Source organism: Nicotiana tabacum, chromosome 22 (genome assembly GCF_000715075.1).
Source record: "Nicotiana tabacum cultivar K326 chromosome 22, ASM71507v2, whole genome shotgun sequence".
In the NCBI taxonomy this organism is placed as follows: domain Eukaryota; kingdom Viridiplantae; phylum Streptophyta; class Magnoliopsida; order Solanales; family Solanaceae; genus Nicotiana; species Nicotiana tabacum.
Window position 1 is genome coordinate 164,024,269 of NC_134101.1, and position 27,476 is coordinate 164,051,744.

The following is a 27,476-nucleotide window of genomic DNA, read 5'->3' on the forward strand; positions in this document are numbered from 1 at the left end:
TAACTTTTAACGGCGGAAGCCGGTAATTAACTAATTACAACTCCCTGGACAGTCAATCGCTATCTTTAATCACTCTTCATAGGCGACTCAAATCCGAGCAATTCTCCCAAATTTCATAGAACTTCTAAACATGGTAGCTAGATTGATTTCAAGCAATCTAAATCGAATACGAAAAACGTATATATCATCAACTATTAGATACAACAACAATTTCACTCCTCTATATCTATCTCCCAATTTCCAATTCGATAATGATGATTCAGCTACAAGTATGGGGAGTCGCAGCTTTATGCTTCAGAAAAGATGGCATACGGGACATTCACATTCACATCATGACCATGACGACCTCCGCTCCGGTAAAAACGGCGAGAGGATTTTCCGGCTTGGCCTCGCTGCTGATATTGGCCTCGCCGCCAGTAAAGCTTTCACAGGTTATATATGTGGTAGCACCGCCATTATCGCTGATGCCGCCCATTCTATCTCCGATGTGGTACTTATCTACTCATCTGTTAGCTAGCTTTGATCTATAAAATGAACTCCAATTTTGTTCCACTTGTATCTCTTTACCTTACCAAAATAGAAGCGAATCCAGGATTTTAAGTCAGGTGTCAAGAAAAAAAAAATCTGTTTCTTGGTTTATAGAAGAACTAAGGTGGCATAAATATATAGTATTGAAAAAGATTTTTAACTTTATTTATATAGAGAGATCAAATTGTGGTCATATCTATAAGTTAGCTAGTGTTAATCTGTAAAATAAACTACAATTTGTTCCACTGGTATCTCTTGACCACTTGAGAACAATTTGGTTTATGAAGAGGCGAATCCAGAATTTTAAGCTGGTGGCTAGAAAAAGAAAATGATGCTTGGTTTATGAAAGAGCTAACTTCGTGATAGTGGATATAATTTTAACATAAATATATAATTGAAAAAGTAAACTTTTATATAGAGAGAGATCAAGTTGTATGCAGCGGTCTGTCCGTATAAAAACATATTTTAAACAAAATATTAACTGTGTATTTAGAAGTCGAGTTGAATCTAGTGGGTTCGGATGGACCTGCTACCTAACGTTTGCATCTTCCCCTGGAGGTTAGAGTGATGTTGAATCAACTTTGTAAACATTATTGTCTAATGTTCGATTCTGGTCTTTGCAGGTTCTGAGTGGAGTGGCATTGCTGTCGTTTAAAGCTGCAAGGGTTCCCAAGGACAAAGAACATCCTTATGGTCACTCTTGATTTGTATCTACACTTTACTCTTTTGATCTTACATCACTTGGTCTTGCATGATTTTACCTTTTAATTTTCTGTTTACATAACATCAACCTAATTAGATTAAGTTAAGTAAGGGCAGGGTTTGTTCCCATGGGTGATTTGGTAAAATCTAGTCAATATAGAATATCATAGAGCTAACAAGGTATGAATCTAATTTACTTATCAATGAATATGAATGTAATCACTGTCGGCTCCTTGAACTTTGCAACTTAGTGAAAGGCAGAATGCCCTAGAAACATGCACCCCCTCCGTTCATATTTTGTTTGACACACGTTTGATTGGGCGCGGAGTTTAAATATGTACATCTGACTCATATATTATATTACTAGTAGTAGGAAAAAACGTTAAAGTGATGGTTGAAATGCTATTTTGATAGAGAACATAAGTTTATATCAATAGTTAATGAATTTGAATTCTTACTAGATTATTTATTAAAAGCTCAATGTTATCTGATCAAATCATGCTTCTGATTTTGCAACTGAGTTTTTTATTTTATATGAATAGGACATGGTAAATTTGAGACTCTTGGAGCTCTTGGAATTTCTGGTGTACTATTGGCTACTGCTGGAGGTATTGGATGGCATGCTTTAGATGTTTTGCTGGTATTGTACTACTGCTAGTATTTAATATCTCTAGGATTCTATGTTCTCTACTGTTTTAAAATTCTTGGGACATTTGTTGCAGGGATTATGGTCTACAGCGCCCGAAGTTGTTAACCAGTCATTGAGTCATCTGGACGTGCATGAGCAACATCATAGTGGACATCACCATGGAATAGATATGGATCACCCTATTCTTGCTTTGAATGTGACTATACTCTCTATAGCTGTTAAAGAAGGGTAAGAGTCATTTTCACCTTAATCAGAAAAAATAAAAGAACTTGTTCCCTTTTCTATCCTTTTCTGAGATTGTTAATGACCGTAGCAATCTTTATTATTTCCCTTGTTGAATGATGTGGTGGGTTAATCCTGTAAAAAAGGTATATATGTTTATGTTAGTTTACTTTAAAAAAAAGGGAAGATAAGAAGACTTCTGCCCAAATACTGACTGAGCATCACTTTCATTCTATACTAGCGCAAAAGAGTGGGGATTTACCCAACAATTGTGAGGTTTTCTCTCAAGCTTTCCGTCTGGTGATTGCTGCAAGATACTGTTGGGAGATCATCTCTGCCACCCTTTAGCATTAGAAAACTTACATTGGACTTTCCGATAGAACCCTAAAATGTGAAAAAAAGGATAATTGATTGGGTTCCCATTTGTTTTGAGCACATATTTCCCATCGTGCTCCTATGTTTAGAGAAGTTATGCACACACACATATATCTGCTGAGTTGTATTGTGTACAGGTGGGATCCCGAGTTTGTGAAGCAGTTTTATTACTAAGAAAAATAGTTGCTTTGTAGTGATTATAAAAGCGAACAATGAAGTCTCTATACTTCCTGTCAGATGCTCCGACAGTACTGACTACTGTAGAATATGCGTCTACAAATTTCTTTGATTTATCTTTCGTAGGAAAACTAGTTCTTTTTCTGTGAGTTTGTTCCTCTAGATGTGCTCAATCTATATAATTTTTCTTGTAGATTATACTGGATAACAAAGAGAGCGGGGGATAAGATTGGCAGTGGACTGATGAAAGCCAATGCTTGGCATCATCGTGCTGATGCAGTATCCTCCGTCGTTGCTCTCATAGGAGTTGGTAATGACCTTTATACTCAAATTTTACCTACTTATGGCTGGAGACATAAATCTGTTCTTTTAGAAAACAAGTTTCACTGTTTGATTTGTCTAATTGTATCATTGAGGATTAAACAAAGTGTGTGTATGGGATTGCCGTTAAGCATGAGATGCTAATATGTATTGTCATGTTACTGTTAGTTTGGCCTAGCATAGTAATGAGTTTTTACAGTTGTGCAATCGTTTAATATTTTGTGTGGATAATGTGCATTATATGTTTGTAATATCTATCTTTAATTATTAGGGCATAAGTAATTTTTCCCCTATCTTGCCCTTTGAAATACAATGATATATAATCCTGACTATGTAAGAGTTTATAATAATTACTATCGTTATGGTTTATCAAGAACAGTTTATACTTTCATAGCTAGTATGCTTGATAGATTTAACTTCATGCTGGTGGTGAAGTTTTCCCTTCGTTCTATACCAGTATGTTCATTTCTAAGAGGAATCTAGTTCATTTCTAGGAGGAATCTGGATCTAGAACTGGGGCTATTGATTCATCCCATTAACCTTGTCGGCATTTTTTTCCCTTCGTTAGTTCTTAATCTAAAAGCTTTGTTTCCTGGGGAGTGGTGCCTATACTATTTTAAACTCTAATATTAAACTTGTACGCCAATGTTGGGATACATTACTGAAAGACTAAATGATTCAGTGAATTAAAGGAAATAATGTAAAGAAATGTAGACCCACCTGCTAAGTCTGTGTAATCAAACATGGATGTTTCCTATCTTCCAAGATTTATGGTTTCTGTATAAGCAAATGCTTAGGCTCTTTGCATTTCGTTTATTCTGGTGGATTTAGGTTTTATATAATATATATGCTGAGATTTGATCTTTTTGGTAATTAGAAAGACTTCATTATTGTAAATAGACAAGATTATGGTGGTCACCAAGGGGATGGCTTAGTGGTTGAGGCATGAGGTAAATAACCTGGAGATCTCATCTGCTCCAGCTTTGGCAGGAAGGATTACCTTGTCAAGCTGTTTTTGTGGCTGGACATGCTGCCGGTTGATTAGTTGAGGTGTGCTCAAACTGGCCAGAGTACTACCAATATTAAAAGAATAAAAGAGATTATTGTTGGTAGGGTTTCCTCTGGTGTTTACAAGGGTCTAGTAGGGTTTCCTCTGGTGTTTCCTCTAGTATTTTCCAAGGATCCTCAGATCATGATTCCAATTTCCAACTGAGATAAGCTCTCACTTCATTAAAGTTTGGAATTGACCGCCATTTCATGCCAACATTTTGGACCATACATACAATATGAGCCATGAAATAGCCTGTGGTTTGTGATACACGACAAGTTTTAGAACATAAATGTAATCTTTCTCCCCACACTCTCTTGAAGAAAGGGTAATAAACAGAAGTTGGTCGAAAGATGCAGTAGTCATGTTGCTTAGTGTTAGTATATTGTATCAGTTTGACGCCTATTCCTTCGGTCTATCCAAAGTTGAGAGTTCCGTTTGGTATGTTAGCAACAAGACAAAGGCATAGCTGCACACTCTCATGTAGTCATGTTGAACCAGAGAATCCTCCACCATTACATCGTTACTTTTGGGGCATCAGTGCTTGATAATAGTGCTTTACGCTGAATCTTCCAGTAGGGAGGCTAGCCACTCAAAGTGTCCTCACAAACAGGGTAAGGGCTGAATTTAAGGCCTTTTTAAATCTGTCTCAAAAAATAGTCTATATCTTCTTTTGCATTTTCAGTTTGTTCCATCGGTGGAATCTTGAACCTGGAATTTAGTAATTAAGCCGAATGACTCAGGGGGTCACTAGTGAAGGAGGACCTAGTGGGTGCAGTGGTACGTAGGCCTACATATTGTACCAGTAGAAAAGATAGTTGCAGGATTTTAGTCCATTTCCAAGGGCAGTCATTTCACATTAGGGTACTAATTTCCCTAAGCTTCTAGCCTTTAATATCACATTGATGATCTTATCCAGAAAGTGCATTTTTGCAGAAGAAGACTGGATTTATCTCGGAATAACAGCTTTATCTGCAGTACTGAGTTGGTAGGGCCAAGTCCTCTCTCTTTGTGGGTAGAACATACCTCCTCCCATCTTTCTTTGGTTCCAGTGGTTTTAGGCTCATATCCAGTTGAAGGGGAAGTGTGAAATGTTTTCTTAATAGCTCTCAGACATTCTTAGGTAAGAGAAGCAGGTAGTACACATATTTGAGTATCAACAATTACGTTTTTTTGATAAGGTATCAACAATAATGTCTTTGATATGCTGCACCCAAGGGTGTGGCCTAGTGGTCAATGAAGTGGGTGAGAACCATGAGGTCTCAGGTTCAAATCCCAGCGGAGGCACACTAGGTGATTTCTCAAGCCTTGGTGGATAGAGTTACCTGGTACCTGTTGCTAGTGGGAGGTGGCAGGTATCCCATGGAATTAGTCGAGGTGCGCGCAAGCTGGCCCGGACACCACTGTTATAAAAAAAAATAATGTCTTTGATATGCTATAGTGTAGCTGCATATGAAGCCTTTTATTTTCCAAGCTCTTAACTCTTTTTATGATCTTCTTAGTAACCACATTACAATAACGGGAATCTAGAGCCACCCAGATATTTCACAGGGAGATAGTCAAGCTACAAACTGACAATGTTACATAATCTGTGGCATTCTTCCTCCTCATTTTCAGAGATATATGTTGAGACCTCTATAGGTTACATACTAATCCAGAGAGAGTGCTCTTTTATAAGATAAAGGATCTCTCAGATGCTTAAGCTAAAATGAAACTGCAGCAGGACATGAGGATGATAAAAGGTTTAGTTTAAAGTCTCTGTGTGAAAAGGGAAGAAAACCTCCATAACCAAAGAGCTCTAGGGTAAAGTCTATGATATTTTAATGGGAATGTATTCCTTAAAATTCAATCCAAACTATTCGAAGTCAATGTTTTATCTAAAAGCTTGTAGAAGTGAAACAAACCTTTGAATTGAAACTAAGTCAGTACTAGCTTAGTCAACTGAATGAGCTTTTAATGTGGTTGATTAGAAGATGTCTCACTTTTTAAATTGAACTCTTCATGAAATTAGGTGGTTCAATCCTTGGGGTGAGGATCCTTGATCCACTTGCTGGGCTTGTTGTTGCAGGCATGATCATGAAAGCTGGACTTGAAACCGGATATCAGAGGTATATCGTCCAATTACTGAGCTATTTAAATTTTGCGTTCCTGATCATCTCTTCTCTTGTTAAACCTGTGTAGATCTGAGATATGTTTGAAGATGGGAAGGGTATAAACTTAACCCTTCATATCTTCATTGTTGGTTGGGCACTTGAACAACAAGAAATAAAGCATGCATTCTTTACCCCTTTTGTTGGAGTAGTTTCTAAGGCAAAGGTTGGTTGTTGTGGGTCGGTGTGTGGTTTTTCAAGTCTCTGACTCTGCTCTCATTAGTAACTGAAAGACATGCTTTGTTGTCATAGAAAAGTAGGATTGATCTCTCCTTTGAGCTTCAGTGGGCACTAAATTGTGGAAGTGGTCGTCCTTGAGCCAAGGGTAAACTTGCATGCTTTGGACAAGTTGAAGGTTATAGTTGACCATATTAGGTTTATTTGAGGATTGGAAGTGTAATTTATGTTATTGTTGGAAGCTGGTCTAACTTAGTTAAGACTTTTCCATAGGATGTAACGTTGATATTAGATATGCTAATGGTTATCTTTTTACATCAGGTGGTATTAATGTAATATTGATATAGATGTGCTAGTGGCTATCTTCTAACATCATGTAGTCTTAATTTATTTTTGAAATATACACTCTAGAAAGACTTCAACTCGCCATTTGCAAGTTATGGATGTTCTTACTGATAAAAAGAAGTTAATGGATATTCTCCATACGGGGTCAATTCGTTTCCAAATAGTAAAATAGTGTTTAAAAGATTAATGTTATCTGATCCGCTTTCTTTGGAGGTTACCAGTGCTTTAACTTGACCATTGTACCAATCCATTTTCACATTTAGCTCATCTAAACTTATAGTGTCTTGGAATTGGTTGATGCTGCTATTCCTTCACATACCCTGAAGCCTTTCAAGCGCATGATTCTACAAGTTGATGGAGTTAAGGCAAGTCATTTTCTTGCTAGGAAGTTGATTTTATTTTTGTTCCTTGACTTTCATTCATATACTACTTTATCAACTTAGTTTTGTGTCTTTTTGATGTTGATCCTGTTGACAGCAATTCCTTTCTCCCACCTACTGGACGTTGATACTGTTGTCAGAAATTCCCTTCTCCCACCTACTTGTCAGCACTTAATTATGTATGCTTATGCGATATTTGAGAAACATGAGTTGATGGTTTAGAGTACTCCATTTTGATGACTTTACCTTGGGACTGTTCCAGATTGTTGTTCAATTGCTTGTAGACTAAATTTGTCATCTCCTCCATCACTATAGTCTTCCATGTGCTTTACTCTTATTTCTTATATTTTACTATGATGTTTGGGAAACTTAATGTTTAAACGATAGTTTTTATGCACTATGCACATTTTCCTCCCGCTTACTTTTGTTGGTGACGAAGTTTTCTGTATATCTGAGAATGACATCAATGAATAAACAGCTTTTTTGACCTGTACAGGGATGCAGTCACCTGAGGGGAAGGAGGGCTGGTTCATATCTCTATCTTGATGTTATTGTTGAGGTAGTTCGCATGTCACGTTAAATAGTTCATAGGGATATTCCCCTATCATAATTTATTTACCTTGTTGATGTCCTGTATGATTATCAGATGTGTTATACAGCTTCTTAGGCAGATTTAAAATGGCATTTGGTAAATGCAGGTTGACCCCTTTTCTAGTGTGAGTGCCGCACATGAAATCGGGGAAAACGTCCGCCGTGAAATCCAGCAGTTACATCCCGAAATTGCCGAAGTCTTCGTACACATAGGTACCAATGACTTTTCTCACATCTGCAGATGTTAATGGAGGCTTCAGAATTGTTTATAGTAGTAGTTGCGAAATGCTAAACAAATGAAAACCTAAAAAAAGAAAAAAGAATACGTTGTCAAAACCCGGAAAGCTGAACATTGTTGGTTAGAGTGTTTCAGCACGTTATTTTTTCGCTTTTTCTGTGTGTTTGGTGGGGGTAGTCGAGAGACCTCAAGCCATGGGCTAGGTATATATCAAGTTGTTGGCCCAGTTTAGCATTAGCTCATGATCTGCGGGTACATGCAACTTCTTCCGATCTGTCATCTCATTGCTTTACGCATCACTATATCATTTATTGTCACATGCAGTCTTGTCTACATGAAAAGATATTAACATTTGCAGGCTAACTTTTTATTTGATTGTTGTTGCTAGCTAATAATGTTGAATCCAACTTGTAGAGCCATCCACTATACACATTCCACCAACTGTTGTGTTTCAGCAGAGGGCTAACACAATGGGTGCCCCCCAAGACCATTCTTCAATGGAGCTCGCAGACATTGAAAATAAAGTTTACAACATTTTATCTACAAACTATTCTCAGGTATCTCTCCCTTTCTAGATTTTCTTCTCAGTTCTTTATCCCAAAGAGAGGTTGTTGGCATTTTGCCTGAGGCTTCGCAGTTGTTCTCTTTGACCCCTTTGTGCACTTTAGGTGTTCTAATTCAACTTCTTTTGTTACAACATATGCATTCTAGTGACAGACCAAATTTATTAGTTCATACATTTAGAAAGACAAAACAATCACCAAGATACGCCTAACATCTACCAACTTAATTTCCTTGCCCTTCTTTACTGCGATGGAATGACCACCACACTGCACATCTTGACATGGGATACTGTTTATTGATTTTACAGAAGATGATAATTGAGCGTGTAAATCCACATCTGTTGCAAGGACAGATTTTACTTCAAGTTGAAGTTTCTATGCCTCCTGATCTCTTGATTAGGTACACTACTCAAAGTGCTTCACCTGGGGGGCATCAGATCTTTGTGTGCTTTCTGTATAATTCTCTCATTAATTTTACTTGGAACTGCTTGTTAATTTTCCAGGGATGCGGAAAAAGTTGCAGAAGAAGCAGAGAAATTAATCATAGAGGCAGCACCAGATATTGTTCATGTGTGCATTCAGCTACGCCTAGGGCAACCTATGCCAGAGCCTTACAAGGAATGGGTGGACAGTAGAAGTGAGAGGAAAGATAACTGATTTTACATGTATACGCCCAGATTTTGTATACTGAATAAAAGAATTCCAACTCGAAAAACCAGAAAACTACACTCAGTAATTACAGGTAGCATATTTAAACTGATCTCATACACATTCCATTGAGGCTTATGTTAATATAAACAATCTGAGGCTATTCCGTTTAAAACAATTTGGAAAGGTGTTCTTTTGCCGTTGTCAACTTAAAAAGTTTTCTATTAGGTTTAACAGTGATTGTTTCGAGTTGGTTTAACTCAGAGGGGGTTCATTAATTGTTCTAAAGTTAATTGTAACAATGTCTAAAATAAACCTTTACTAATTAATTTTGAATAGAAGGGAGTGAAAGTTTGATCGTAATCAAATATCTGTCTTTTGGTGGTGCAACAACATTTATTGCCCTTGATTGGACAGTAAATTAAAATACTTCCTTTTAGGAATGTTTCCAGAAACATAAATATTTTGTACAAGGTAAAATCTTGTTCTGGTGTCTCACATTCCTTGAATTTGAAGTTTTGAACATCAGCGAATTGAAATAACGGAGTTCTACTGAATATTTAAAACAAATACAAACTGTAGTCCCACAAAGGGGTCCGAGAAGGGTAGAGTATAAAGGCTACTGAATATTTTAAAAAAAAAAATCAGGGTTAAACAAATAAAGAAAGAAGTGTTGAACCATTGATCAGATAATTGTAGTCTGGATGATTTTTGGGATCGACATATAAACTTTACTGAATCGGATATCATCACTTCAATGGTTCAAAAGGATAAACATAAAACTTTTTAACACCGTATTCTAAATTTTGTTCTTATCTTTTTTCTGGTACAACAAAAGGGTAATGCCACCTTTTAACTTTTACCTAATTTTGTTCTGATCTTTTCAAAATGTTCTCATAAGACTAAATTTTAGATGCAATCTGTATAATGCTAGCTTTTAGTTTTTAAATAATACATTGTTCTGGTTTCTCACATTACTGGAATTTGAATAATTGAAAAAAGTTTGAAAATTACTGAATATTTCCAAGTGTATAAATCAATGAAAAACTAAACAGCTAAAAAGGTAGCAATAAAAAAAGATAGTTTGAAAACAAAGAGAAAGGAGGTAAACCATTGATCAGATAATTGTAGTCTGGATGATTTTTGGAATCGACATATATACTTTCCTGAATCGGATATCATCACTTCAATGGTTCAGAACAATCCAACACAAAATGAATTTTGAAAAATCTATAAAAAAAAAAGCGAAACGAAAATTCAAAAGTTGGGAAGAAAATATGAGTAGGCTCAGAAGGATCCATTGGTTATGTTATTAATCACAGACGGAGAAAATCTCCTATCAGCAAATAGGTAGATTTGAGCATCATAGCCTACTCATCGATCTCTTTTATTTCACAAACAGAAAAATAAAAATCAGATTAGTAAAAGCAACTTAAAGAAAAAACCCCAAAAATCACTAGCGTGCCTATGCAGAAACATTATAGAAGATGGAGGTATTCACACAAGTGGAGAAGATAATGAAGCGGTGAATTAACGGAGTTTTAGAACGCTATATATAGGTGCTTGCCACAATAATTAGGGTTTTATGCCCTGTTCATATACGCTTTGGTCTGACTGGGCTTTCGGTAGATACGGCCCATCTTGGTTGGACAGCGGGCTAGATGATTTGGTCTGCCCGGGCTTTTTATAGACACGGCTCATTTTTATAGCCGCTCAACTCGTCTCTTAAATTAAAAATAGATGTTGATTGTGTAATATATGCATAATTTATATATAATATATGTATAATTATATATAATTAATGTATAATCAATATATGTCGGCCAGTGGCAGAGGCGGGATATTTGCGAAGGGGATTCAAAAATTTTAAAAATCAAAACACAATGAAGCCAACCAAAAAATAAATAAAAATAGATGATAACATATTTCATTAATAAAAAGAGAAGTTCTTAGCACAAAGATAGTGTTAAGATAAACAGATCATAGTAACAAGACTTTCAAAAGAGAAAAAATCAAAAAATAAGTCTTGTGTTAGTTACAAGGACCTAATGAGATAAACAAAAAAATAACTATGTACATTACTACAACTGCACTCGACAAGGTTTCATATTTGAAATGTTTTAATAATAGCATCATTAGAAATACTATCAAACATATTTTTTTCTACATAAGGCACCAAACAACCGCTAAAGAATTCATCATTCATTCGACTTCGTAAGTCATTGTTGATAAGCTTCATCGCCGAAGAAACTCTTTCGACGGATGCAGTAGCAACTGGCAGAAGCAAAACAAATTTCACTAAGCGAAATACAAGAGGATAATTTGAATGCTTCTTTGTTTGAACTAATCTTTTTGAAAGATCACAAAGCCTATGTAGGTCGGAGAATCTTTCATGAACATCAATAATATAACTTGCAAGTTGATTCTCAAGAACGCCCACACTAAATTCATCATGATATAACTCAGCCATTCTTATTATTTTTCTGGTGTTAAAACTTGAAAATGAGTTAAGGATTCAAGCAAGCAATTCCACGAAGCAAATAAGTCGTCACTTCGTCAAAACGTTCATTAAGTTCTTAAATTTTCCAATCAATAATTTTACAAAATACTTCAATCCGATAATGATGTGAGACTGTACAATCAACAGGTTTACGGCATGATCTTAAAGAACTAACATATGGCTCATCAAAGTGAGGTATCAAAATATCATATTTGATACAAAATGCAGATATCTTAACAATAAGAAATTCTCATTCTTCTTCCCTTAAATTTTGCAACCTTTTCCTTGCTGCTTCAACAAGTAGCATGGCGTTTGCAATGTCTTGCTCTTTTTTGTAAGTATTTATTGAGCTCGTTTGTGATTGCTAAAATATCTCATCAAACGCAACATGAATGCAACCTCAAATGTTTGACAAACCCTGAGATATCCCATTGCCTTGGCTCTTTCATCTGTGGAATGTGCATCAAGAACAAACGATTCAAGAATATCAAGAATAGAGCCAAACATCATAATAAAATTATTAAAAGATTTAAAGTGAGATCCCCAACGAGTATCACATGCTCACTACTAAAAACGCAACATTTTTCCACAAAAATTTCTTACAAAAAATTTATTAGTGGCAATTCCCACTGAAATTCAATGAGAAAATTAAAATTTCTTTTCGAGGAAAAGACAATAACGTTTCCCATTGACTATCCGTGGGAATGTTTAGGCACAAAAATATGTGTAATTTAGTTCCCTTTGATTCTGTTCTAAAAGTCATTAAAAAATAATTATATAAAACTGAAAAAAATTCTCAGGGAAAATAGTGAGAAAATAAAAAATAAATAAATAACGTTTTTAAATAGTTCCACGGATTCCGTGTGAATGAAATTTTTTGAATTTTTTATGTTTGTGTTTTATGGAAAAGTTTTCCCACGGAGATTTCTCAGGGAAGTAGTGAGAAAGTTTTATTACTATTCACATAACCTTTTAGTTTTCTCTCAATTTATTTTGTGTTTTCTCCTTCTGTCTCTCCACTCCAACGACGAATTCTTCACTTCACTCCATTCCCAGACAAGTCTCTCTCTCTCTCTCTCTCTCTCTCTCTCTCCCTTCCTCCCTCTCTCTCTCTCTCTCACACACACACACACACTCACTCAGCCTCTCTTTTTTCGATTTTGATTTTTTGAAACTTAGGGATTTTCTATTGTTTCAAATCCTATGTTTGAAAAAATTATTGTTGTTCTCTTGTGCATGTATAGTCTAATTAAACCTACGTCTTTATTTGTTTCATCTTAGAAATATTGAATTTGTTAAAAGACAATATTGGGTTGGTTTATTCTTGTTAGTTTGGTTTATTTTTTAGGTCTATTTTTAATATGGCTAGGTGCTAAGCCTTTACAGGCTTTCTTCACAAACATGGAGAATTAGAAAGATTTCTATGTTGTACATATCAAAATGAGGAATATTTTCTTCCTTGAGAACTGTAAAATAATGTAACTTTTATTTAGTGAGCTTGTAGTGAACGACACCGTTGATTTACTTCGTTTTTGAAGTTTAAGTGTACAAATTTAATGTTTCAATCCAAGTAATCCAAAAAAATTAATTGATGTTTATTTGCAACCTTTGATTGATGAGCTAAAGTTATTGTGGTATGAAGGTGTTGAAACATACGACATATCAACTAAATAAAATTTTATGGAATGTTATCTGGATGGTCGACTATCGGAAAGTTAGCCATCCTTGCTCTATGGAAGACACAAAATCATTCACTTTGAAACATGGAGGTAAGAACACATGGTTTGACTATCACCATCAATTTTTGCCGATGGATCATGAGTTCAGGAGAAATACTAGTACATTTATGAAGAATCGAACTGATTATGATGAGCCACCAACAACCTTGTCAGAGGAGAAAATTTGGAAAAGGGTTAAGAATTTTCCTAATTAACAGAGTCTCCATTGCTTAAACTACCTGGTTATGGTGTTGTGCATAATTGAACTAAACAAAGCATATTTAGGGAGTTACTGTATTGGAAGCATAATCTTCTTTGACATAACTTAGATGTCATGCATATTGGAAAGAACTTTCATAACCTGTTTCATACTGTAAAGGATGACAAGCATAGGACAAAAGATAATTGATACCAATACTACAAGTTCTCCCGCTTGAAGACATTTCTTAGAAACCGCAACAAGGGTAAGTTGAAGTGGATGACCAAAATAATGGATGGGATGAGCCGATCTACTCTTTCGCTTAATCAACCTTTTAAGACCATTAACTTACCTTGTATATTGATTTCCCCATCTTAACATTGCCCCTACACATATGATAGACGTAAAGAGTGTTGAGCAAGTAAATTAACAATTGCACTCTTCAGAGATGAAGCACTAGTGAGAGGTTACATGTACTTTGGTTATAAGTATTTTACTTTATGTTTTGTTGATCTAACAAACTTACTATCCAGAACTAGATAAGGAATCTGTTACACATTTACAAGACCTCAAGTTCACAAGATTCCAGTTGGGACTCAGCGTGGAATATGATTCAACTCCTTAGAGTGGAAGGAACAGTTGAGGGACCAGGTCCCTACTAGTTCCCGAAGAGACTATACGAAGTCAACTCCGCAGCTGGAAAGTTGCTGCCTGCACACACTACTGTGCAGAACAGTGCTGCAATCAATTTTTCAGAGAAGACTTCTTACCCACCTTACTTGCATCGTTGGAAGTGAGGTCACACATGTATATATGCATTCAAGGGAGGTAAAACAAAGCACTTGAACACTTAGAGATCTTACTCAAGCTCACTCACGTGACTATTCAACTAGCAAGTTTCAAGTGCCTCAAGAACAAAGAACAAAGCAACTACGGACCAGTTCCCACATCGAGTTATTGTGTGTTCTTAGTTGAGTTGTAACTTTGTAATAGTTCTTCAAATTGTAATTCCTATCCAGCTTATTTAGAAGCACTTTATAGGAACATCTTTGTAAACCTTAAACCTGCGTGTTTAAGTCTTGGCTAGAGTTAGTCAAGTTTTAAAGTCTTTATAATAGAGTTATTACAAAGTGTCTTGTATTAGGTATATTAAAAGTTAGTAAGGGATTAAGAGTTTAATTCCTAGGTTGCATAGGCTATAATCTAAAAGTTGCTCAGTAGTGAAGTTGAAATCCTACAAGGGTAGGTCTTGGTTTTTAATCCCGTTGAGCTGAGAATTTTCCACGTAAAATTCCTTCTGTCATTTAACTTCTGTTCTGTATGTGTGTAACTGTCGAACCTGATAGAGAACCTGGTTCTCTATAGAAGTTGGTGGACCCATATATTCTATCAATTGGTATCATAGCAGGTTCTTTATATCAGGTTAATACCTAGAAAGGATCCTCATGGCTGCTCCTCCAAACTTCGAAGAAGGCCAGTCCACGTACAAGCCTCCTAGGTTCAATGGTCAATATTATGGATGGTGGAAAACTAGGATGCATTACTTCATCATGGCTGAAAACTCTGAGTTATGGGATGTAATATGTGACGGACCTTTTGTCCCTACAAAGAACCTTGGTGATCCAGCTGTAGCCATTCCCTAGATGAGGAAAGAATTCAATGACGCTGATAGAAATGCCATAGAAAAGAATTTTCGAGCAAAGAAAATTCTTGTGTGTGGTACTGGTCCTAATGAATATAACAGGATATCAGCTTGTCAATCAGCAAAAGGGATCTGGGAGGCTCTTCAGACAGCTCACGAAGGAACAACTCAGGTGAAGCAATCCAATATTGATATGCTCACAACAGAATATGAGCTCTTCAAAATGAAAGATGGTGAATCTATCCAAGATATGCATACTCGATTCATCTCCATCATTAATGAGCTTCACTCTCTTAGTGAAAGTATTCCAAGAAACAAGCTTGTCAGAAAAATCCTTAGTGTACTGCCCGGTTCTTGGGAAAGCAAAGTTAATGCCATTACAGAGGCTAAGGACTTGCAGACACTGACCATGGATGAACTTGTTGGAAACTTGAAAACCTATGAAATGAAGAAGAAGAAGGAGAAGAAGGACAATGAAAGAAGAGAGCCCAAGAGAGAGAAGAACCTAGTCCTCAAGGCGGATAACAATGACTCAAGTGGTGAAGACGGGGACATGGCTTACTTGACAAAAAGGTTCCAGAAGATGGTTCACAAAAATGGAGGCAGTCCAAAAAGTGGTAACTCTAGCAAGCCCAGAAATTATGACCTCTGTCATAAATGTGGCACGCCAGGACACTTCATCAAGGATTGACCCTTCCTAAAGCAAGATCAGTATAATAACAACTTTGACAAAGCAGCAAAGAGGAACCAGGTTCCTGATAAACGCTTCAAGAGGAAGAATGATGCTAACAATGTTATAAAGCAAGCTCTTGCCGCATGGGGAGACTAAGAAGAAGACGACCATGGTGGCAGTTCAATGATGGCGTTGGAAAATGAAACAACTGAGTATGATTCAATCTTTGCTCTAATGGCTCAATCCGATAACGATAAAGATGACGACGGCGATGAGGTAAACTTTCTGGATGTTCAGAGAAATATGAAATCTTACTCTCCTAAAAAGCTCATGTCATTATTAAATGTGCTAATTGATGCATACCATAGTCTTATAAATGAAAAAGATGCTTTAACTATGGAGCTAGGGGAAGCTGAACAAACCAGAGATGACTTAGTAGTCGTTGTAGTTGATTTGAAAGAAATAATAGAGAACCAGAAAAGAGAAAAGAATGCCTTAGAAGAGAAAATTGCTAGTATAGAACATGAACGAGATGATTTAATGGTGGTTGTGGTAGACTTAAAAGAAACCATTGAGTGTGCAATTAAAGAAAAGGAAATCTTTACTGAGAGAGTTGCTATTATTGAGCAAGAAAAAGATGACTTAGTAGTGGTGGTAGTATACTTGAAAGAAACAATTGAGGATTTAAAAATGCAAATAGGCTTGGAAACTCTGAAAAGGGAAAGGAAGTTGCAAGTGAAGCACACATAGAGCTTGAAAATGAGTTAAACTTGGTAAAAACTAGTCTATGTGTTGAACTTGAGAAAAACAAACAGCTTTGGGAAGAACTAGGAAAAGTAAAGAGTGATCTTGAGAAATCTCTTAAGTGGACTTGGTCCTCAGATGCTATCACTACCATGTATACCAACTCCGGGGGAAACAGGCAGGGGATTGGGTTTCAAAGGGAAAAGATTCCCTACAACCCTCATAGCAAGTATGTTACTCTATCTGACAGTTGTCTATGTACCCACTGTGGCAACAATGGGCACCTCAAGGAAAATTGCATGGCCATGGTTTAGTCTAATCAGAGAAATGAAGCCTTTATTGAAAAAGCAACTACTGCAAGAGGACCTGGTCCGTCAAACAGGAAACTATTAAACAGGAAACACATTTTGAATGATTGGACTAAGAGAGCACGCATTCATCCTTTTTCTCTTAACAAGGGACCCAAACTTGTTTGGGTTCCTAAATCTACCCTTGATTGTGCAGGGAGCATTGAAGGAAAGAAACCAATAATGTCACATGAACAATGGTTGCTCAAAGGTCACGATTGGAAATACAATCAATCTTCCTTCACTAAAAAGCTCTGTAAGGAGAGAGAGCACCCTTTTTGAAAATGGTTAAAAAGGGGGTACGCTCTAGGAGTTGGAAAATTTGTGACAAAGGAAATAAGGTGGAATGCTTGTCTAGGATATTCACAATCTCAAATTTTGTGACTGGTGAGGTGTTGTTGTAGCCAAAATACACAAGAGTACGATGTTGTTGTGATTGAGCTTCTGCAGAGTGGAGACATAAGTTGGTTAGAAGCTGTTGAAAATAATACTGAATCATGGGACAAAAGTCTAGAGCATTGCACGTTGTCTATCTCTAAACAAACTGGATCTGAAGAACATGGTTCGTGGTTTGATCAAGTTGAGTAACAAGTATCATGAAGTGTGCATTGCTTGTGCAAAAGAAAAGCATGTCAGATCTTCATTCAAGCCCAAAAAAGGGCAGACATCACTTCAGAACCATGGATAAGATCTTTCAAGAAACTGTGGTGTTTGTCAAGAAGATCCAGGTGCCAATAGAAACAAATGTGGCTTACATCAGACTAAATCATGGAACAGGTTTCGATAATGCCAAAAGTGGATGAATGTTATGTTAAAAGAAGAACTACTCAACCACTTAGCTCAAAGAACACCACCTTAGATAGAGTTGTTGAAAATAAGAAAATGGACTCTTGAAAATTTGGGCATGATCAATATTATTGATGAAGGGTTTGCAAACAGCTTGACCAAAGCTACTGACTCGAGTAAGGATATTTGGGTATAACTGTCATGTTCTCAACAATAGGAAAGGTCAGCCTTGAAAATCTAATGGTAGAAGAGATGGAGGAATCCTCCTGACATACTCATCTCAAAATAGAACATAAATACTGATCAAGGTAGAGAATGCCCATTGATTCCAGCAAGGAACCAGGTACCGCGTCTACAACAACAAAAGCTGAAAAAAGCCATTGGAAAGAGGGCTTTTGCATAGAGACATCACTAAATCACCCCTGTATCTCACTGCAAGTAGACTAGACATTGTGGTTAGAGTTGAGTTCTGTTCAAGGCCTCAGTCAAATCCAAAGTATTCTCATCTGAAGGATAGTGTGAGTATCTTCAGGTATCCTAGAAGAACACAGAACCTGGTTCTCTACTGTCTTCCAAGTAAATGGATAGGAAAAGCTCGCCTAAATTGGGACAGTCTCTGAGTTCCCATCTTGTCTTATAAGGCTAAAAGAAGCAGAATTCAATGGCACTCTCAACAGCTGAAGCAGAATATGTATAATCATCATCCTGTCGTGGTCAAGTACTATGTTCCAAGCAACAAAGTACTATGGACCAAGCAACAAATTGGAAGAACCTGAGTCCAACTCAAGAGGGCCAAATACAGTGGTTGCTGAAGATCAAGCTGCAAACATCTTGACCAAAAGCCCTGGGAAGAAAACATTGTGAGAAAGATCGCCTTGCACTAGGGGATGATGAAACGCAACTAAGAACCTGGTTCCTCATTATTGGTTATGAAAGTCATAGTCAGGTAAAAGCTAGCTAAAGTGTTTTCTAGCTAAGTCTAAGTTACCTCTATACCGTTACAGGTAGACACGTATGATGACTACAGAAGTAGATGTTGCAGTGCATGATGAATAAGGGGATAAAACACACTTGCTAGGCCTATCAGGGAACCTAGTTCTCTAACGCAGGTTAGTGGTCTCTTTGTTCTTTCATACACAATTTAAAATGAACAAAAAATAATGCCACATCATCATCAGCGTGACAGTCTAAGTCGTGTCTCTTCATCCAATACGTCACAACCCAAACATCATACCTTTTTCTAAACGATACATCTCCCAAGCAAAAGGGTTGCTCCATTTCAGAATGGGTCCCTCATCATAATTAAAACAACATCACAACCCTTTCTCTTTCAAACTCAAAATTCCCTGTTTGTCTACTCTCTTCTCAAATCCACAGTCCCTCAAGAATAATCTCATCATGTCTGAAAATTAAGAAACTATTAGTATGCCTGATAACACTGTGATTGAGTCCTCACCAGTGAGAAGTTCAGCGGTGAACCTATCTCCAAACCCTAAAGAAGAGTCTCCTCCACACTCCACTCCTTTTCCTACCCTCTCTGAGTCCACTCCTCCTCTAAGCAAGTCTGAATATGTCTATCCTCCTCTAGTCTCACCAATCAAACAGAGTCAACAGGGTGAACAAGGGAACCTCGTTCATGAACCTTCTACTTTATCCATGGCTCAGCACTTGAGTGAAGAACTTGTGGCTAGTCATGAAGAGACTGAGATCTCCTGGACAAGTGATGACTCTGAAGGCATCACTCCTTCATCTGTTGAAATCGCCATGGAACCACAAGAAAAGGAGGAAATAGAGAATACGTTATCCACTGCGTCAGAAGGGGTCATTATAGAGGAATGTACAAGAGGGTTTGAGCCACAGGGGGAAGAAATAGAAGAAGAGGGAGCAATTGTGCCATTTGAATAGCCGACACAAGATGATGCTACTGGGGCCCCAAATAATGAATCTGATCCCTTCATGGAGAAACCAGGTCAGGAGTCATCTTCCTAGGTTAGTGTTGATCTTGCTGCCTTTCCCCACTTCGATGTTGAGCCTTTGAATATGGCGGTGCCTAAGATGAATCCTGACAGTGAAGAAGACGCAAATGATTTTGTGTATGTAAGTTTTATAAGGGCTAGGACTAAGCCAGTGGTAACTTCAGAGCCACCTCCTAAGTGATCCACTACACGGTTATAGCAAAAGGAGGCTCTAGAGTTTGCCCTCAAGAAGAGTAAAAAGAGTATAAGAAGGAGAAGGTTGGTCGAAAATGGAAAAGTTGTACAAAACAGAGGATGTTCCTATAGTGGATGTGGATGAGGAAACCAAAGAGGAACCTAGTTCCTTGACCCGCAAGTCTTCAAGGAAGAAGCATTCTCTTTCTCTATCTGAAAGACACACCTCTAAGGGTGCTGAGAGTTCTTCCAAGAGTGTTGTTATTGGTTCCAGTAAAAGTTGGCAAAAAGTTCTGGGGACAAGACAATAAAAGAGCGTGGTGACAAGTCTAATGAGGAAGAAGTGGAGAAATCTGGTGAACATAAACAGAGCAAGTCAAGTGGAGAAGGAAAAGTTTGTTGGCAAGTCAATGAAAAGAAAGAGGATAAGGAACCTGGTTCCATCAAGAAAGGAAAAGTGAGTGAAACTCTGAGGTCTGAGAAAAGAAAGCTGGGGAATCAGAAAGTGCTATGGGGCCACACATTTGCCTCTGACATTCTAGAGAGTGCTGGGATGAGACAATTAGTGGATATTTGTGATGCTCAACAGTGGACCAATTTGTTTACAAGTGATGCTCTTATAGTATATGAGGACGAGGTGTGGAGTTTCTACACCAGCCTCTTCACAGTAGATGGTGATCAAATCCGTGTGTTGGTAAATGGAGTGGACATAATGATGGAATCTGCCTTATTGGGGGTAATTTTGGGTGTTCATACCGAAGGAGTGTCATCTGTTTAGGGCGTTTGCACACCAAACTTCAGAAATGCCATTGTCAAGGACAAGGCGGTACACCATGGGGAACAGGTGTATAAGAAAGCACCCCTTCTAGTTTATCAGCTGCTCTTTGAGATAGTTAACAAAGTATTGCTTCCCCGCGCTAAAAGAAGATCTGTTGCATCCAAAGCTGACCTATTCCTTATGGAGACTTTGGACAATTTCTCCTCCATCAATTTGCCTGCCATAATGATTGAGCATATGCAAAAAGTAGAGAGCCTCAAAGACGGGAATCCTGGACTACCTTATGGGTTCCTTCTTACAAAGGTCTTTGAGTTTTTCAAAGTGTCTCTAGGTCAGGCCAAAAAAGTGGGCACCAAAAAGCAATTTTTATCAAAAACTATTCTGGAGGAGTGTGAGTGTATTGACAAAGTCGGAGGAGTTGGAAGCACTTCCACAATCTCTCAACTGATAAATGCTCAGAATAGTGCCACAGAGGAGATCCGGAAATTGAAAGCTAGGAACGTGATTCTTGAGAATTAGCTCAGTCAGTTGCAAGAGGTACCTGGTTCCAGTAGTTCTCATAGCGCAAAGGCTGCATGCCTATCAAAGGAGAATACTGATCTAAGGAAACAAGTGGATGACCTGAAAGAAAGACTGCTCATTGAGCAACTGTCCGCGAATGCTCGCATGGATCTTGTCCTCTAAACTCTTGCTTCCTCTTCCAAGCCCCTTCCTCTAGTGTCCCTTAAAGAATGTCCCCTTAGTGTCCAATTTCCAGTGTCTATCTTTTTAAGTTGTTGTTGGTGATGTTTTGTTATTTCTGGTATATGTTTTTGTTTGTTCTAGACTGTGGATGAAAAACAATGACTCTGCTCCCACCTGTAATAGTCCAATTCTGGTTAATGAAAGTGGTTTTCCTTTTGCTATCTATGCTATTGCTCTTTTACTTTTGTCTTTTATCATATTGTGAGCACATAAGTGGCATGAGTTAACTATGCTAGACTTCTTTTTGCTGCTAACCTGTTCTATCCTTTTTATGATGCCAAAAGGGGGAAGATGATTTAATTGAATAAACAAAATAAAGAGGGGGGAACCTCATTCAGGGGGAACTCACAAAAGTTCAGTACTGACAGAACTCACAAAAGTTTAGGTACTGACAAAGGGGGAATGCAAAAGTTCAGGGACTAACAAAGGGGGAATGCATAGTTTCAGAGGGAACTTAATGTCCTTCTGGTTCACAATCTGGTTCCTTTGTGGCTCCTCTTAGGATTTTCAATTATAAGTTTGTCATCATCAAAAAGGGAGAAATTGATAGGTTACATGTACTTTGGTTAAGTACTTTAATTTAAATTTTGATGATCTAACAAACTTATTATCCAGAACCAGATAAGGAACCTGTTACACATTTACAAGACCTCAAGTTCACAAGATTCCAGATTGGGACTCAGCGCGGAATATGATTCAACTCCTCAGAGTGGAAGGAACAACTGAGGGACTAGGTCCCTATCAGTTCCCGAGGAGACTGTACGAAGTCAACTCTGCAGCTGGAAAGTTGCTGCCTGCACACGCTACTGTGCAGAACGTTGCAACCAACTTTCCAGAGAAGACTTCTTACTCACCTTGCTTGCATCATTGGAAGTGAGGTCACACATATATATATGCATTTAAGGGAGGTAAAACAAAATACTTGAACACTTAGAGATCTTACTCAAGCTCATTCATGTGACTATTCAGCTAACAAGTTTCAAGTGCCTCAATAACAAAGAACAAAGCAACTACGGACCAATTACCACGTCGAGTTATTGTGTGTCCTTAATTGAGTTGTAACTTTTTAATAGTTCTTCAAATTGTAATTCCTATCCAGCTTATTTAGAAGCACTTTATAGGAACATCTTTGTAAACCTTAAACCTGCGTGTTTAAGTCTTGGCTAGAGTTAATCAAGTTTTAAAGTCTTCGTAATAGAGTTATTGCAAAGTGGCTTGTAATAGGTGTATTACAAGTTAATGAGGGATTAAGAGTTTAATTCCTAGATTGCATAAGTTATAATCTAAAAGTTGCTCAGTAGTGAAGTTGAAATCCTACAAAGGTAGGTCGTTATTTTTAATCCCGTTTGAGCTGGAAATTTTCCACGTAAATTTCTTCTGTCATTTAACTTCTATTCTCTGTGTGTATAATTGTCGAACCTGATAGAGAACCTGATTTTTTATAAAATTTGGTGGACCCATATATTCTATCAACTAGTATTTTGAACATGAGCAACATCAATAAGTCACTCCATCACAAGTCCCATTCTATCAACATATTGTAAGACACCAGTCATTTGCTCCTTGTGTGACGTATCAAAAGATTCATCAACTAGCAAGGCAAAATAATCACCATTTAGTTCCTCAATGATAGATTTAGTTTTTTCTATCTTACATGTAGTAACAATGTCTTTTTGAATCATTGGAGAAGTCATTTGATCATTTTGAGGAGCATGTTTCAGTACATAATCACGAATGTTATCACACACTTTGGCATATCATGAGAGAATTTGAAGAAAGTTACCCCTACTAAGTGATCACTTATATTAATCATGACCTCGAAATGCTAATCCGTGAGTTACATGAAGTCTTACTACATTAGCTGAAGCAGATAAGCCAACCTAATACTCATGCTTAAGTTGATTAAATTGCCTCTCAAATGAAAATTGAATAGACTGTTGTTGCCGCAAATCTTGACATTTCTTTTTTGAGTGATTGTGAATGTTACTCGACCTACCAATATGTTTATCAAAACATTTCTTTTATGCCAACTCTTAAACCCTTTACTTGAAAATACATCACCTCCACCTTGATGAATATTATTATCTTTAAATAGATAACAATACAAATACTATGTTGTATCTATACTTACACTGTACTCCAACCAATTATGATATTCATCATCAAACCATTTAGGATTAAATCGACACATTAATTCAGATAAATTTGTTTTAGAAAAGTTATGAAGACGGGGTTGGAAAGGACCAGTCAAAGGTATTCTCTTCTAATAATATCGCGATGATTTGGATGGAAGTCCAAAATTTGAGTTCTTTCCCCCGGGTCAAACTTTAAAGAATTTAAATCAAATTCATCAAAAGATGGTACTTCTTAATGGTTGATCTTTTTTAAGTATTAGAAGTCAAATTTGGTTTTGGTGCTTTGATAAAATATCTTTTCACTGAATTTTGAGACTGAATTATAAAGTAGGAATATAGTTAAAAAAGTCATTATATGAATTTTGTATTGAACTAAGCTTAAAGAAGGGTTAGCTTCAACATAAACTAATAAATCTGCAAATTTACAAAATGATTCAAATAGAAGTAAACATTGTTCCAAAACTCAATTTTCTTTAGTTTAGCATCATCTTAATTTTCTTTAGTCTAATGTCACCTTAATTTTCTTTAGTTTAGACCAATTTTCTTTAGTCTTTTCAGTAAAAGTAACACCTACTTTTCCAATACAATGTAAAGGTATTGATCCTATGGCTTATGATGAAGAAGCAAGGAGATTATATGGTCTTGATGCTTACCTTAATTTACTACACATGAGAGCTAATTTCAATCCATTAAACAAGTCACAAAAGTTCAAATGGTTTTCTTCAAACAACTTTGTTTCATCATTCCCTAATAATACTACTAGCTTGCTCAACTTAAGTGCTCAACCTAATATTCAAGTAATTCACAAAAAGATTTCAAGAACTCAAGAAAACCGAGGCATCATCTTCAAGTTCATCTCAGTGATCCCAAGAATGAGATACACAACTTTAGTAAACAACCCCATTTGGTGCAATAACAAGGAATTTGATGGCGTCAAAAGTTTAGGATTCATTCTCAATTACATCACGTATTTAATAAGAACAACAAATATATACAAAGGAGCTTTAAGCCTCCATGATCGAGTCAAAAGTATGTCAATTCTAAAAAAAAATCAGCAATTATTTTCCATAAGTCTATCAAAGCAAATGCACTAGAAAACTCAATAATTTACGGTACTAAAATCTACAGAATCAATAATCAAGAAAAAACAAACAAGTGTCATTAATCTAAATTAAGAATCAACATTCGTTAATAAAACACTAATAAAATTCTAAAAAAACTAGAAAGAGAAAAACACTTACTTGGGAAGCCATGACGGAAGAAACGCCGGCGATCAGCAAGGAAATAGAGAGAAGAATAGCGGCGAGGCAAACAAATAAGATCACTGGCATGAAGTAACGAAGAGAGAGAGAGAGAGAGAGATTTTAACCCAAATCTCAATTAGACACGGTTTTTGGGTGAATAACGTATTAGAATGGAAACAACGTCGTTTCATTTTGTTTAAAATTAAAAAAAGGAGCCTGAAGTGAAAAAAATAAGATTGTACTTAATAGGAATTGAACCTGCAACCTTCTACAAAATTTGAACCCCCTTGACCACTAAGCTAAGCTTTTGGCTTGTGTCAAAGGGGTTCAACATATTATACATATATACATAAAAATAATTATCCATATATAAATAGTGTAATTTTTTCGATGAAGGGGGTTTGGATAAATCCCCTTCCGTCCCCCCCCCTCCAAATCCTCCCCCTGATACCGGGTGAAAAAAATAAATCTTGAATCCGACCGACTGTTTGTATAACCGTCCCTCTTATAAAATATTAACCACTATTTTAAAAGCCATTAACATTTAACTACTTTTTGACACGAAAAAAAGTTGGACGAAAATCATTCCAATTAATACGAAAAAACTCCATGAACGACCATTGGTGTTCAAAATTCACAAAGGCAGACAGTGCTAAAACTTCTCAAACATATTATTTTATGTAGAAGTTGAAACTCCAGGATATTGTCCTTGAGTTTAATACCATAGGTAAAATAATCCTTTTCATATTATTTCATGCACCTATTTGATACCTATTTTAAAACTTACACTCCGTTCATTCCACTTTCTGTAACAATATTTGACTCAGCAAAAAGTTTAAGAAAGAATTTTTTTTGAAGCTTGTGGTCTAAAACAAACTATAGATATTTGTGTGGTCATAGATTAACTCATTAAGGGTAAAGTAGGCATTCTAAAGATAAATTATTTTAAATAAGAAAATGCAACATTCTTTTTGGGACTGACTAAAGAGGAAAGAGTGTCACGAAAATTGAAATGGAGGGAGTATATTTTATCATTGTTTCGCTCATGGTATTTTAAAATTTATCATTATTTACTCATCGTACATATAACTCCATGAGAAATCCTTTGCAATTTAAACCTTTTTAAGTTCAAACTCCATGAATCCTTCCTAATGTTTTGAACTTCAGAAACTTTTTGAACTCAGGCATATTATGCTGGAATTTCACTTGTCAATATTTCGAACTCCAACATCATGAGTTGAGTTGCTCTGTATATTTTTTTTGATTTTTCATCCGGTGTTCGGTATCCATATTGGAGCCTAACTATATTCGAATTCGCACTGCGTAGGACCCCATTCGAGGGGAAACACTGCCTACCAGGGATTTTTCCCTACCAAGGATTGCTCTGTATATTAGATGTGCTAGAGTTATTTCGTATTTTAGCTAGGAAGATTTTTGTCCTAGATATTCTTTTGGCATTAAAAAAAATCACTTTCAAATTATATTTGAAACGATGATTAAATTTTAATTACCGGCTCAAAAATTGGTCATTCCATCCAGTTTTTTCGTTAGAGACTTACAATAGAGTAGGTGATTTAGGCCTCATTTGTTTTCTTAAGATTAAGACGTTTGAATCTGAATATACGTATGATATCAAGATGTGTATTAAGATTAAGACATATGAATCTGAATACACATCTGAATGTTAAGATGTGTATAAAACTTGAATATTAAATGATTAAGACTATTTAATTTTTAACATCTGAATGTATAAACTTTACCTTTATTTGAAAATTAATAAACATAAAATTCAAATAAAATACTAATTAATTTAATATTCCATCAATAAAATATATAGTTTTTTAAAATATGATAGTTTCTGGTTGTGATGGCTAACAGTAGTGCTTATGAATGCCGACTAAAAACGATGGTTGATGGTGGTAGTTTAGGGTAGTAGCTAGTGGTGATTGGTAGTGGTAGCCATTATGATTGAGATGATGGTGGTGGGTGGTGATAGTTAATAATGGCGGGTGGTGGTAGTAGTTGTGATTGAGGAAGATGGTGGTGGGTGGTGGTAGTTTATAATGATGGGCAGTGCCAGCTATGGTTGTTGATGGTGATGAAGTAGTTAGTTGTGGTAGTTGAGGTGGATGAATATTGGTTCTCGTTGAGAATGATAGTGGTGGGAGCGGTGGGGATGGTGGGTGGTGGTAGTCGACAATGCTGACAACTATGATTGAGGATGATGGTGGTGGTGATTGAGTATGGTGGTGGTAGTTGATAATGGTAGGCGGTGGCGGCAGTTAATAATGAATATAGATGATAGCATCTTAATGAAATTAAGTCTCTGTTATAGATCTTAATCATACAGACCTATTCAGACCCATTAAGTGATTATGAAGGAAAAAAAAACAAACACACTTAACGATTAAGATCTGAATAATTAAGATTCAGACTTTAAAAACAAACACACTTAATGTCTGAGATCTGATTGATTAAGATTTAGACCTCCATTAAGTGCAAACAAATAAGACCTTAGTCTACATGGGATCTGGTAGACTAGAGGATATTTGCCCAAAATTTTATGATGTGATCCCACAATTATTTTGCCTCTGTTAAAGTAAGTTTTGCAAAAATTGCTTCGGCAATACCATATATGAAAGAATAAAAATTAGGTTTGTTCAATTGTTCACAAGTTTTGTTGGACGAAACATAAGTTTGGT

General features: G+C 36.5%; 1 protein-coding gene and 3 non-coding genes across 5 annotated transcripts; 1 reads left to right on the forward strand and 3 right to left on the reverse strand.

The window, feature by feature from the left end:
* The first annotated feature begins 1 nt into the window (after position 1).
* LOC107774175 (metal tolerance protein 2) lies at positions 2 to 9,292 on the forward strand. 2 transcript variants are annotated; one of them, XM_016593654.2, is made up of 12 exons: positions 2 to 490; positions 1,152 to 1,221; positions 1,773 to 1,870; positions 1,953 to 2,107; positions 2,848 to 2,963; positions 6,091 to 6,130; positions 6,975 to 7,059; positions 7,571 to 7,633; positions 7,773 to 7,878; positions 8,318 to 8,460; positions 8,775 to 8,866; positions 8,970 to 9,292. In XM_016593654.2, exons 1-12 carry the CDS (start codon positions 131 to 133, stop codon positions 9,121 to 9,123), a joined length of 1,482 nt encoding a protein of 493 aa, XP_016449140.2. In that variant the 5' UTR covers positions 2 to 130; the 3' UTR covers positions 9,124 to 9,292. The 2 variants fall into 2 exon arrangements, with proteins under 2 accessions (XP_016449140.2, XP_016449139.2); XM_016593653.2 differs by having other exon boundaries at positions 3 to 490; positions 6,034 to 6,130.
* A 501-nt stretch (positions 9,293 to 9,793) lies between these two features.
* On the reverse strand, positions 9,794 to 9,874 carry LOC142176902 (small nucleolar RNA Z155). The gene has a single exon (XR_012705706.1). It is a non-coding gene; the product is annotated as a small nucleolar RNA Z155 (small nucleolar RNA).
* A 351-nt stretch (positions 9,875 to 10,225) lies between these two features.
* On the reverse strand, positions 10,226 to 10,306 carry LOC142176901 (small nucleolar RNA Z155). The gene has a single exon (XR_012705705.1). It is a non-coding gene; the product is annotated as a small nucleolar RNA Z155 (small nucleolar RNA).
* Positions 10,307 to 10,394: 88 nt separating this feature from the next.
* On the reverse strand, positions 10,395 to 10,490 carry LOC142176895 (small nucleolar RNA R41). The gene has a single exon (XR_012705699.1). It is a non-coding gene; the product is annotated as a small nucleolar RNA R41 (small nucleolar RNA).
* Between the last annotated feature and the right edge of the window lie 16,986 nt (positions 10,491 to 27,476).

What these genes read in the sequence shown, in the direction of transcription:
- LOC107774175 (XM_016593653.2), top strand. Translation starts at nt 131, where the DNA reads ATGGTAGCTAGATTGATTTCAAGCAATCTAAATCGAATACGAAAAACG. An exon ending in CTTGAAACCGGATATCAGAG is followed by an intron (nt 6,131 to 6,974) that starts GTATATCGTCCA and finishes CTAAACTTATAG; the next exon opens with TGTCTTGGAATTGGTTGATG. An exon ending in CGAAGTCTTCGTACACATAG is followed by an intron (nt 7,879 to 8,317) that starts GTACCAATGACT and finishes TCCAACTTGTAG; the next exon opens with AGCCATCCACTATACACATT.